Source organism: Diabrotica virgifera, chromosome 3 (assembly GCF_917563875.1).
Source record: "Diabrotica virgifera virgifera chromosome 3, PGI_DIABVI_V3a".
Lineage (NCBI taxonomy): Eukaryota > Metazoa > Arthropoda > Insecta > Coleoptera > Chrysomelidae > Diabrotica > Diabrotica virgifera.
The window spans coordinates 153,482,008-153,496,233 of NC_065445.1; the positions used below are offsets into that span (position 1 = coordinate 153,482,008).

A 14,226-nucleotide genomic window follows, 5' to 3' on the forward strand; every position below is an offset into this window, starting at 1 on the left:
ATAAGTTCTCTTCCTCTTAAATACAGCGGTAATGTCGTTCGTTCTACTGCACTTTTAGGGTGGTGTTTTTGTGGTTTTGTGAGGTGTGTTCTAACTTTTCGCTGAAGATTTTCTATATCTGTTTTTGTCCACTTAACAATACCAAATGAATAGCTAAGCGCGGAACAAGCGTAGGTGTTTAGTGCCTTAAACAAATTTTTACTGTTAAGCTGTGAACGAAGCAGCTGTTTTACCCTTCGTATAAACTCAGTAGTTATCTCAGTTTTCATTTGCTTATGGTCAATTTTCCGCGCCTGCTTTACTCCAAGTTATTTGTACATATCGTTTTCGCCCATGGCCTCGATGTTCTGGCCATTTTGCATATCGAATCCACCGGGCTGTACCTTTCCTCTTGTCACGGCACTTGTCTAGGCCGAAATGCATACTAATATCATTAGAGAATGTTTCTACAGTTTTTAGCATCTGTTGTAGGTCTTCTCGAGTGGAAGCCATTAATTTCAAATCATACATATACAACAGATGGTTGAGTTTCGCTACCACAGTATTATTTTTTTTTAATGCTAAAACCTGAGTCAGTAGAGTTTAATAGCTGGGAAAGGGGTTTTAAAGCTAAACAGAACCACAATGGACTCAACGAGTCTCCTTGAAACAGGCCCCGGTTGATTGCGATATTTTCCGTTTCGATATTGTTTTCACCAGGTATTTGGAGGTGAATTTTAGTCTTCCAATCTGTCATTATATGCCTTAAAAAGGTCACTATGTTATCATCGACTTTGTATTATACTCTCAATATATCTATAAGCCATTCATGCGGTACTGAATCAAAGGCCTTTTTGTAGTCAATAAAAGCAGTAAAAAGGTTCCTTTTTTTAGTGAATGCCTGGTTAGAAATGACTGAGTCGATGATAAGTTGTTCTTTGCAACCCATTGAACCCTTAGCGCATCCTTTCTGTTGAGGCTCTATGATATTGTTTAGAGCACAGTGTTGGTAGATACGTCGGGTTACAAAGGATGCGACCAATTTATACAAAGTTGGAAGACAAGTAATTGGGCGGTACTTGGCTGGATCTTGGGTGTTATTTTGATCCTTTGGTATTAAATAAGTGGTTCCCTGAGTTATAAATGATGGTATTTCCTGCAGATTAGAAATAACATGGTTAATTAATGTTGATAGGCACTCATGAATACACCAAAACTTTTTAAGCCAGAAGTTCTGAACTCCGTCTGATCCAGGGGATTTCCAGTTATGAAGCTCTTTGATCACATTTGAGACCTCTTCAGTCGTGAATGGTTCGTAGTTAGCAGTAACGTAGTGGTGACAGTTGGGCGTCGTATCTTCTATCCAACCAGCATTGTTGTTAAAAGCAGCTGATGTGGAAAGTTGATTTCCCCAAAACTCATGAATTTCTTCTTGGCTTGGGTAAGACTTGTCGGCACTTTCTACGGTGGAATTGAGTTTTCGGTAGAACGCCTTTTCGGAATTTTCAAAAAGTGCATTGTCAGTTTTTCGGTTGTCACTAACTTTGTACCTCCTTAGTCGCCCTCAATAGACGGAGAGTTTTTGCTTTAATGTATCCAGACACTGCATACCTATATTATTAATATATACAATCATAAGATTAAATTCCAGCAAGGTAAATAGCTTTTTCCAAAAATAGCCCATTCTCTAATAATCTGCCCAGACTACTCTGAATGATGAACCTAACATATTATGAACAACGAATATACATCTCATAGAAGAAGCTTTTATATGAAACAGATGGTTACGTCTATAGGCAGGCTTGTTGACGAGGGATGATGCGGCCGGAGTGCGGGCGGTGCGTGGTAGCAGAGACATGTAAAAGGATAGACTTGGCTAGGGATATGCTACTCAATGCATCGGGATGTAACGTCAATATCAAGTACGGTGGTCTAGCTATCTTTGTCTGTCGTACGAGTGTGAGCGTATCTACTAAGAGGTGGGAGTAATGAAACGACAGTGACACAGAGGCGGCAGCCATCATATGCTAGAGAGAGAAAGTTAAGCGCCGGTAGAGAGAGATAGATAGACCACCAACCCGAACTGCTCCACGTTACGCTATTTTTCGGAGCTGGCCAAATCTATGTGTATAAGATCTTTGGGTGGTAGTCCGTAGTCGCTGTCAGATCTGCACCGCCATAGCACCTACTCAGTTGGGACGCAAAATCCTATGCTAAAACGTTACAGGGCCGTACCCATCTATGAGATGTATATTCGTTGATATGAAGATGCGAAATAAAAAATAAAATCTTACCTGCCTCGATCATCCCTTCGATCTGTTCTCCTCTCATCTTTCATGGGACTCTTGTGATCTCTTCTTCCACCACCCTTACTTCTTCCAGGCGACAACTTCCTATCTTTAGGATGAGCAGAATCTGGCGTATCTCTTTTTCTGATGTCTTTTATCGATCTATTGTCCCGTTTCGGCGATCTTGCTATCTCTTTTTTCTTGTGTTCCTTCTCTTTTTCTCGTTCTCTTTCTTTAGCGCGTTCTTTAGCTCGCTCTCTTTCTTTCTCCCGTTCTCTCTCTCGTTCTTTTTCCTTTTCTCTCTCGCGTTCCCTTTCTTTGTCCTTTTCTTTCTCTCGTTCGCGTTCTCTTTCCCGTTCTTTTTCGCGTTCTTTGTCTTTGGATGGTTTTGGCGACGGAGTGCGATGTTTCTCTTTAATACTTGTACGGCTAAGAGGACGAGGAGACTTCTCAGAACTCAACTTTTTAAAACTAGATATGGCTTTGGATTTTATTGGTGGTGTTTCAGATTTCTTTCGTTGTCGAGTTGGTGAGACAGATTTAGTCTTTATCATTTTACTACCTAAAGAAAGAACAAAACAGTCACATATTATACATTATATTCTAACATATTTGTTATACTCAAGAGAGGTACCTCTACACTGGCGAAGCGTCCATGTAACCACTGTTACCATTGGTAACAGTTAAAAATCAAATAAATATTTTACGACGATGAATAATTCCATTTACCAATAGAAATAAATTATTATATTATGTGTTAACCTAATTCAGTAAATAGCCAACTACTCGTAAACACACGAAAATATTGGCGAGTTTATGTGACTCAGTTGCACTTTATTATACTCTGTTACCAGTCTCATTTGTGGTTAAAATGGTTGTATCCTCGCTATCGCTCGGGACCGGCTAGTGTCTGAAAATTTTGAATGAGCGACGGCGTGGGCGCTGTGTATATCAGTAGCTCTGTTACCAGATTTAAATTTGGTTACAGTACCTATAAAAAGTGTGCGGGCAGTTAACCATGGATAAGTGTCGCTGCGTAATCGATCAACTACTTGAAAAGTAACTCTCCTTATTTTTCCAATAATTTTGAAGAAAAAAATGAGATTATTGAAAATGAAAGACCTATTTTAAACAATTTAAAAAAGGAATCAAAAAAAGTAGTTCGATATTTTAAATTTAGTTGGTACAGTGAAAATCCTTGGTTATGTGTTTGCAAGAAAAATAGACTGTACTTTTGGCCATGTCTTCTGGTTTCTACACAAAAATGAGTGGATCAGATTCATGATTTAAATAGTTTTAGAGTTTTAAAAAGGAGACATGAAATTTTTCCGTTACCTACATGTAAGATGTATACCCGAAATTTTTCCGTTACCTACATGTAAGATGTATACCCAATTTGATTCAGTTTGGCAAAACAAGAATCGAAAATTTAAAGCAAATATTGCTAAACATAATGAGTTTGTTAAAAAATAAATAGGTATTTAGCACACTTATAAAAGATACCATATGTTTTTTGGCCAAACAAGAATTAGCGTTTCCTGGTCATTTTGAGGGCGACGACTCTGACAATCGAGGCAATTACATGAAATTGTTAACATAAATTGCCAAAAAAGATCAAAAATTTTGCCAACATCTATAGACCAGGGCGGATCTGTAAAAATATTAGTACATTTGGACGTTGAGAGGTGACTCAATTTTTTTTGCAGAAATTGCTTGAAAATAAATCAAATAATAATATTTGAGTTATCCTCCCTCTCAAAAAGGTCCGGAACATTGTTTAAATAAACAAAATGTCAAAAAATTAAGGAAAAATTCGATTTTTTTCTTGTTTTTTTGATTATAACTTTAAAAGTATTCATTTCCGAGAAAAGTTGTACTGACATAAAAGTTGCGTAATTAAATTTCCTATAATATAGAATTAGTTAAAAATTTAAGAAATACTCACAATTGTTGCAAAATAGCAATAATTTTGAAAAAAAAATACAAAAACAAGTATTCGCATTTTACGTTTTTCAACCATTTATGCTACACTTAGGACCTTCATATTTCACCTTGAAAAATTTTATGATACTGTAAAACAATACTGTAAATTTCATTAAGATCGGTTCAATAGATTTTGCAAAATAAATTTTGCAATCCAGCTTTCGTAAAAAAAATTCATTTTTTCAAAATGTTACAGGACTGAAAATAAAGCAGATAGCAAATTGAAAATTTTTTTGCACATAGAAATGTACTGTACCATTCATTTGCAATTTTGCAAAATTAAAATCGCTTAACACCACGGCGTCAGGAATTTTTTTAAATAAGCATTAATTATTGGTGCTACGCGCAGGACAGCGGATAGGTTGCTTTGATTGGACATTTCAATGACCTTTTATAATGATTGATACATTTTAATTTTTATGACATTTTGATATAAATAAATAAATTTGTTTATTGCAAAATAAAAACACATACTCTATCCTTTGAAATATCACTTTTATTAGCAAAAACTTTCTTTGTTCATATATTTTAACTTAAATAATAAAAGTTTATTATTTTTAAACATATTCAATTGTTTAAACAATATTTCACAAACAATAATAAAATTAGTTTGATTTTTGTGGAATTAAAATATTAAAATACAACAAAATATAGAGTAAGAAAGTAATATATTAGATAAAGATTAGAAGAAATTTTGGTGGAAATCAACCTGTGTGAATCGAACACAGCTGTCCTGCGCGTAGCACCAAAAATTATTGTTTACAATTCTATATTGTAGTAAATTGAATTACGCAACTTTTATGTCAGTACAACTTTTCTCGGAAATGAATACTTTTAAAGTTATAATCAAAAAACAAAGAAAAAAATCGAATTTTTCCTTCAATTTTTGACATTTTGATTATTTAAACAATGTTCCGGACCTTTTTGAGAGGGAGGATAACTCAAATATTATTATTTGATTTATTTTCAAGCAATTTCTGCAAAAAAATTTGAGTCACCTCTCAACGTCCAGCTCAAAACAGATCCGCCCTGGACTACTAGGAACATCAACTGTTTTTTAGAGAGTTTCAAGTGAAGTACAAAATGATATTGAAGCTATAGTATTTTTACTACAAAAACGTTATTACGTAGGTCAAAATTTTTGACGTAAGAGAACTGTCAAAACATTAGAATGTGACTTTTTATTATTGCCATGTTTATTATAAAAATGGCAATAATGAAAAGTCACATTCTAATGTTTTGACAGTTCTCTTACGTCAAAAATTTTGACCTACGTAATAACGTTTTTGTAGTAAAAATACTATATATATACATTTACCTATATCTTCATTTTTTTTTAAATAAGATTTTTTGCATCTAGTTTTGGCAACACTTTAGAAAAAGTCACGCGTCGCCACTGAGGAATAATTAAAACGATCGAAAACATCTACCAGAACAACACGATAAAAGTAAAAGTGAAAGATGAACTAACTGACCCAATTGAAGCCGGCAATGGGATAAGACAGGGGGATTCCTTGAGTCCATTATTGTTCAACCTGATCATGGTCGAGATAATAAAAAAAGTAAGAACTACAAAAGGATACCAAATGGGAAAAAAACAACTTAAAATAATCTGCTATGCAGACGATACAATACTAATCTCTCAAAGTGAAGATGATTTACAACGTATGTTGCACCAATTTAACATAACCGTCAGAAAATTTAACATGTTAATTTCCCCAGATTTCCATGTTAATACCATAAAACAAATCATGGAAAAAGCACACGAACATCAACATGAAATAGAAATATTATTTATAGACTTTGAACAAGCCTTTGACTCAATAAAGAGAAAGGAAATAATGAAAGCCCTAAAATATCAAGGAGTAAGTAAAAAACTAAGAAACCTAATAAAAATTTCTATGAATAAATCAAAAATAAGTATCCTAACACAAAAAGGGGAAACAGAAGAATTCGAAATAAATAAAGGAGTGAGACAAGGTGACTCACTGTCAGCAACACTATTTAACCTGACAGTAGATTTTGTGTTAAGAAAGATCCATAAGGGAAATCTAAGAGCATCAGGTTACCAACTAATCGCCTATGCAGATGATATAGCGATAGTAACAAAAACACGAAAAATCATGAAAAAATTATTAATTGAGATAGAAGAAGAGGGAAAGAAGATGGGACTAAGAATTAATGAAAAGAAAACAAAATTAATGAGACTCGGAAAAGCAGAAAAACAGAGAGATAAGGATAGGAAATAAAAAATTCGAGGAAGTACAGAAATTTAAATACCTGGGCGTTATGATAAATAACAAAGGGGAAAGAAAAACGGAGATCGAAGAAAGAATAACTGCGACAAACCGGGTATTCCAAGCAAATAGAAAACTACTAAAGAGTAAAATATTGACCAAACAAACAAAAATGAATATATAAAACAATAATAAGACCAATAACGATGTATGCAGCAGAAACCATGACTATGACAAAAAAAGAAGAAGAGAAATTAAGGATAAATGAACGAAAGATAATAAGGACAATACTGGGTCCAGTGAGAATCGAAGAACAAGACTATAGAAGGAGAACGAATAAAGAAATTTTAGAAGAATTAAATGGTGAAGATATAGTAAAGAAAATAAAAGTACAAAGAACCAAATGGCTAGGTCACATATGGAGACAAGGACCAGAATCAGTATCAAAAGCTATGATATTGTGGCAACCAGGAGGAAAAAGGAGACGTGGTCGACCCAGATCGAAATGGTTAACTGAAGTAGAGGAGGACCTAAGAGGAGCAGGAATTACAAAATGGAAAGAGAGGGCTATAGACCGGAAGAAATGGAGACATATTAGCGAACAAATACAATGATCATGGGGACTGATCCACCCCGTAAAATAGATCTAGAAAGCGAAAGCGGCGAAACCCCACATGGGGTGTTAAGCCATATATATATATATATATATATATATATATATATATATATATATATATATATATATATATATATATATATATATTGTTACAACTTCTTTAAACTACTTTATTTAACTTCAATTACAATACAAACTCAATGACAACTATCAACTTTAAATACTCAATTACAACTGAACTATAGAATGTCAAACACATAATGTTTATATAGTTTTCTGACGTTCTAGATGTCACCAGACATTTCTGGGTTATTCCATGACATCCAGAATATTCTCGTACGTGACTACTTCTTCTTTCACGTCGAGGGACTCTTTCTATGTAGGAACAATCTACGGAACTGTCATAACACTGCTCCCTCCTTTATAGTTATTCGCCTCGAATAACTGGTCTATCAGGGTCTGGTTGAAGCCAACAGGGTGGATCAGTTCCATGATATGGGGCTAATCTCTCAATGTGAACTACCTTGGGTTTACTTCTCGCTGAAAACTGGATGCGGTAGACCAGATCATTTATTTTCTTTAAGACGGTGTACGGGCCTTCCCAGTTTCGTTGAAGTTTCGGACAAAGTCCTTTCTTGCGTGTGGGATTGTATAGCCATACTGGATCACCTCTTTCGAAAGTTGTCCCTGTAGCTTGCACATCGAACCTGGACTTGGCTTTATCACTTTGAAGCTTCAAACTTTTACGAGCAAATTCGTGGACTTTTTCCAGTTTTTCTCTTAAGCTTTCTAGGTACGTCAGGGATGAAGGTTCTTCTTCACAGGTAGGCAATTTTCCGAAAATAAGATCTTGAGGAAGCTTCATTTCTCTTCCGGTGATCATCATTGATGGAGAATAACCGGTTGCTTCATGTTCAGAACTTCTGTAGGCTAACAGGAATAGAGGTATTAGGGTATCCCAATCTTTTTGATTATCAGCAACAAACATTGAGAGGTATTGACAAATAGTTCTATTATGTCTTTCGATCATTCCGTCTGATTGTGGGTGGAGAGGCGTAGTTCGAGTTTTCTTAATACCCAAGATTTTCATTAATTCTTGCCATAATTCGGATTCAAAATTTCGTCCCTGATCAGAATGCAACTCTAAAGGAACTCCATGTCTTGATACGACGTGTGTTATGAATGCTTCTGCTACAGTCGTCGCTTCTTGATTAGGAAGAGGTGCAATTTCAGGCCATTTTGAAAAATAATCCATTGCAACCATTAAGTACTTGTTACCTCTCTCTGTCGTTGGAAGTGGACCGAGAATATCAACTGCAAGTCGTTCAAAAGGCTCTCCGGAAAGATATTGTGCCATTTTACCACGACTTCTTGTTCTAGGGCCTTTTCTACCGTTACATAAGTCGCATTTCTTACACCATTCTTCTACATCTCGGCGACAATTGATCCAATAAAATCTGTCTCGAACCCTGGCCAGTGTTCTTTTTACCCCAAAATGTCCTCCAGACAGGCTGCTATGAAGTTCTTGCAACACACTTTTAATGTGTGATTTTGGCAGTACCACTTGTTGAACTATACGTACTCCATCGGGACTTTCCCACTTCCGATATAATAGACCATTCGAAAGATGCAAAGATTCCCATTGAGCCCAGTACGCCTTTATAATTCGACTATATTTAGATATTTCCTGCCAAAGAAGTCTTACTCCATTTCTAAGCCATTCTCGTATGACTCTTAAGTCATTATCTTTCTTTTGACTCTTCTTAATGTTTTCCAGGGAAGTCTGATCATTATCTTCTTCCTGTTCAACCGTGGTCATGCAGAGACTTACTTCTTCAGTTACGCTCTCTTTTTCTTCAAGTCTTTTACAGTACTGGCATTGTCGTTCTAAACAGGGTCGCCTAGAAAGAATATCGGCATTGTTATGGAGACGCCCTTTTCGATGTACTATGTCGAAGTTATACTGTTGGAGTCTCTCTATCCATCGAGCCACTTGTCCTTCTGGCTTTTTAAAATTCATTAGCCACTGCAAAGCGCTATGGTCTGTTCTGATTGTAAAATTTCTGTTATAAAGGAAGGTATGAAAGTGTTCTAGGGCTTTTATAATAGCTAGGAGCTCTTTTCTGGTAACGCAATAATTCTTTTCTGCCTTTCCTATGGTTTTACTAAAATATGCAATAACTTTTTCTTCACCTTCCTGTTCTTGTGATAATACAGCGCCAATACCATGCTGAGATGCGTCACAATCCAACAGAAATTTTCCATCTTCTCGTGGATAGGCTAGGATAGGTGCTGTTGTAAGTAGTTTTTTTAAATCTACGAAGGCATTTTGACAATCCGGTGTCCAGTCAAATTCAATGTTGTTTTCGGTTAGTCGATAAAGAGGCTTAGCGATGCGGCCAAAATCTTTTATGAATTTTCGGTAATATGAACAGAGTCCAAGAAAACTTCTAATTTCTTTTTTATTTCCTGGTTTAGGCCAATCTTTAATAACTGAAATCTTCTCTGGATCAGTTTTAATTCCATCTGCTGAAACGATATGTCCTAGATAGTACGCTTCTCTTTGAAATAGTGAACATTTCTTATAATTAAGCTTTAAGTTGGCATTTCGCAGTCTTTCAAATACCTCGCTTAAGTTTTTCAGATGTTCATCAAAGGTTTTGGACATAATCATTATATCATCAAGATATACTAGACATGTTTTCCAAGTAAGTCCTCTTAAAACCATTTCCATCAGGCGTTCAAACGTAGCTGGAGCATTACAAAGACCAAATGGTAGAACCTGAAACCTGTAGAGACCACGGCCAGTTGAAAAAGCTGTTTTGTCTCGATCATCAGGATGTACTTCTACTTGCCAGTAGCCGCTTTTTAAATCTAGAGTCGAAAACCATTTAGCACCTGATAAAGTGTTTAGTGTATCATCTATTCGTGGCAATGGATAACTGTCCTTTTGTGTAACATGGTTTAATCTTCTGTAGTCTACACAAAAACGAGTAGATCCGTCTTTCTTAGTTACTAAGACTACTGGTGAACACCAGGGGCCCGAAGCTTCTTCGATGATATCGGAATTTATCATGTCTTGTATTATGTTTTCAACTTCTTTTTGTCTAGCAAACGGTAATCTGCGTGGGGCTTGACGAATTGGTCTTGCATCTCCAGTATCGATTCTATGTTGAACTAGACTAGTACGCCCTGTAGATTTCTCGGATTCAAAAATGTCGTAGTTTTCATTAATAAATTCATTAGCTTTTTCTACTTCTTCAGTTGTTAAGTGATCAACATTTTTGATCAGTTCTTTCGCCAGGTTAGCGTCAACTTGGTAACTTAAAGCTGTATTCTTTTTCAAATACTTTTCGCACTTGATTATTTTTTCTATTGGCGTACAGAGTGCTATTTGTTGTTCTTTCTTCAACTTAAAAGGCTTTTTGGACAAATTAGCAACCCTTACTGGAATTATCTCATCTACATTCACGAGGCATCTGGCTATCAAGATTCCGTCATTAACAAGTTCCTCGCTTTCAACAACGCCGAAATGTAAACCTTCAGGTTTTTGACTCAGTCTCGCCAGGACTATACTTTCAGAATTTTGAGGAATTTCTGTATCTTCACTAACTATAACTCTTACTTGAGGTGTAGACTCTTCAAAATTTAGGACTATTTCTTCATTTTCAATAAACAAAATTTTATTTTGAAGATCTATGATAAATTTGTTTTGCATAATGTCCATTCCAAGAATGCATTCATCTTTAATATCGGCTACAAGAAATATGTGTTTTATCAAGGTGTTGCCAATCTTTATGGTCGCCGTTACTTCTCCATGAATTGGAATAGTTTGACCTGAAGCTGTTTCAAGAACTAAGTTTGTTTTACATGGCTGTAGTTTTCTGTTCAGAAGTTCTTTGCGAACAAAAGATCTTGTTGCACCGGTATCAATAAGAAAAGTGCATTTTTGATTGTCAACGTAGCCCTTAAGTAATAAGTTCTGTTCATTTTTGTTTAAAGTATAACTGCGAATTTGGGGGCTTTTATTAGATTCAGCCGACGCCCGCCCCTTAGTGTCGACTTTTATTCGTTTCCCTGGCTATTGTTTGAATATCTGTGGTCAGTTGTAGGAGATCGACTTCTTACATACCTATCTCTACTAATATTTCTAGTAGGACTATATGATGGGCTTCTGGATGTCGATCTAGGCGACCTTCTGACATCATTATTGTATTCTTCTTTTCTCGCTTGGGATCCACTTCTACAATTGACCTGCAAATGTCCAATTCTTCCGCAGTTAAAACATCTTCTGTTTTGATTTTGAGCTTTTTGTTGATTTTGTTGAAGATTTTGGAGTATGTTCAACATCTGGGACAAAATAGGTTGTTGATTATCTGTGGTAGGGACTTGTTCATCTTCTCGAAATCTTATTTCTTTTAATCTTGGGCGAGATCTTGAAATACTTTTAGCCGCTTCAAACTCCTGGGCTGAAACTAGGGCTCCATTTAGCGTTTTGTGGTGTTGTAATCGGAGAGCCTGTTGCATTTCGATATCATGTAGTCCGTCTATGAATGCCTGTATACCGATTTGTTCAAGAAAATCTTTAGGTGCCTGAGGGTATGCCAAATGTAGTAATCATTTAATATCAGCTTCAAATTCTTGTAGGCTCTCGTTATGTTTTTGATACCGAACTTTAAGCTGACTTTGAAAAACCTGCTTCAGATGTTGTTGGCCATATCTTGTTTCTAAAGCTTGAACAAGTGAGTCATAACTAGGTGAATCCTGAGGAAGAAATTGAAGGACGGTTGCTGCCTGACCTCGAAGCGACACCACCAAGGAAGCTGCCATTTCTCTTTCAGTCCAGCCATTTGCTTTAGCTGCAGCTTCAAATTGGAAACGATACGTTTCCCATGCTGTTTGGCCGTCGAAGGTGGGTGGTTTCAAAATTTTGCTCGTTCTGACGGTACCTGGATACACTATCGAAGATGAAGGGGCTGTTTGTTCAGAGTCGATATTAGTTACTGAAATATGTGATAATGAAGCTTGGGTATTAATTTTGGTTTGTAACTCAACTATTTGTCTTTCTAAATTAGATTTCAAATCGTTTTGTTGTTGCTCTAAATTAATTAAAGAATTTTGTTGCTGCTGTATTTTATTGACTAAAGAGTTTTGTTTTTCATCTAATGTGTCTATTCTATTATTAAGTTGGCTTACCTCTAATTGAAAATTTTCATGAATTTGGGTTAAACTATTTATCATTTCTACCTCTGCTTTTGTACGCCTCTCCTCCTCTTCTTGTCTAAGCTTCTCCTTCGCCTCCCTACGCTTCTCCTTGTCCTCTTTCTCTTCTTGTCTACGCTTCTCTTCCTCTATATTTTCTTCTTGCCTACGTTTCTCTTCATCTGCTTTCATTTGTAAAAACCATTCTGGGGGTCCGGACTTATCCATTTCTTTCTTAAATTCTGTTGATCTCGTATTAACCATTCAAAATGTAGTTATGTCTTCAATCCCACCGCTGTCACCAATGTTACAACTTCTTTAAACTACTTTATTTAACTTCAATTACAATACAAACTCAATGACAACTATCAACTTTAAATACTCAATTACAACTGAACTATAGAATGTCAAACACATAATGTTTATATAGTTTTCTGACGTTCTAGATGTCACCAGACATTTCTGGGTTATTCCATGACATCCAGAATATTCTCGTACGTGACTACTTCTTCTTTCACGTCGAGGGACTCTTTCTATGTAGGAACAATCTACGGAACTGTCATAACAATATATATATATATATATATATATATATATATATATATATATATATATATAACAAAAGATGAGAAGTTATTGGTTTAACGACCACTCGTACGATATCAATCAAATGAAATAGAGAATGTGGAGAAATCCCCTTACGAATAATTCACACATCCACCATTTTGGGTTGGGAAAATTTTTTGAATAGAATTAGAAATCCAAACACTAGTTCTTAGAAATGTGTTTCGCCCTCTTCAACCTCTCTGGGCTCATCGGTAAGGATGAGAGGTTGAATATCCTTAGACACACACATATATATATATATATATATATATATATATATATATATATATATATATATATATATATATATAGATGCACGTTAAGTTGTGACTTCCGGTATACAGAAGAGACTGTCCGACCTCCACCTTTTCTACTAGGAATTATTTTTTAAAAATTGTGTATTTGGTAAAAGGGGGGCTTATAAAATGGGTCTACCTATTGAGGGGAAAGGATTTACCACAATAAATTTTGTATATATATACGTATATACCGAAGCGTACAGCATACGTTATGGCTTCCATATATAGGGTAGTTCAAGGTGCGTTGTCACTTCCAGCGGTGTTGTCATATTTTGGAAGTCACAACGACTCGTCTGCTGATTTACCTCTTACTTTAAGCGTAATGTGTGATCTTTTGAAACTTTTACTGTGAATACAGTTGTGAATGCAGTTCTATGTTTTACAGTTGTCTATTTAAATTAAAAGATTGATATTCTTTTGATTACACAGGTTTACAAAAAAAATACATTTCGGAATATTTGACGAAACCATATGACTGGGGGATTTTTGGGGTAGCTGGTCACGAATCCGGAGTCCGCTGACCTCTATCACGTCAGGTAATGGTCATCTCAAGGTCAAATCAAGATAAATCGACAGTCGCTCTGAGAAAGTATATTAGGGGGTTTTTGTGGTCGCTGATGACGAATTTGTGTCCGCTGACCTCTATCACGTCTAGCTCAAGGTCATTTCGAGGTCAAATCAAGATAAATCGACACGATCGCTGTGAAAAAGTATATTAGGGGGTTTTTGGGGTCGCTGATTACAAAACTCCGTTGAGCTCAACCGCGACAGGTAAAGGTCATTTCAAGGTCAAATCAGTTTTGTGGACTTGTCCTGATTTGGCCTTGAAATGACCTTTACCTTACGTGGTAGAGCTCAACGGACCGCAGTTTTCATGATCAGTGACTCCAAAACCCCTATATTTTCAGAGCGATTGTGTCGATTTATGTTGATTTGACCTTGAACTAGACGTGATAGAGGTCAGCGGACTCCTGATTCGTCATCAGCGACACCAAAAACGCCCTAATATACTTTCT

At 35.9% G+C, this 14,226-nt stretch overlaps 2 protein-coding genes across 3 annotated transcripts in view; both read right to left on the reverse strand.

The window, feature by feature from the left end:
- The window catches only part of LOC114342228 (zinc finger CCCH domain-containing protein 13), a 158,488-nt gene that overhangs the window by 121,274 nt on the left and 22,988 nt on the right, over positions 1-14,226 (reverse strand). For both annotated transcript variants that reach the window (XM_028293017.2, XM_028293018.2), the window contains one exon: positions 2,274-2,829. In XM_028293017.2, coding sequence (XP_028148818.1) covers positions 2,274-2,829 — 556 coding nt within the window. The remainder of the gene's footprint in view (positions 1-2,273; positions 2,830-14,226) is intronic.
- Positions 11,714-12,851, reverse strand: LOC126882132 (troponin T-like). Its single transcript, XM_050646982.1, has one exon. The coding sequence runs from the start codon at positions 12,567-12,569 to the stop codon at positions 11,721-11,723; it is 849 nt and encodes a 282-aa protein (XP_050502939.1). The 5' UTR covers positions 12,570-12,851; the 3' UTR covers positions 11,714-11,720.

What these genes read in the sequence shown, in the direction of transcription:
- LOC126882132 (XM_050646982.1), bottom strand. Translation starts at nt 12,569, where the DNA reads ATGGTTAATACGAGATCAACAGAATTTAAGAAAGAAATGGATAAGTCC.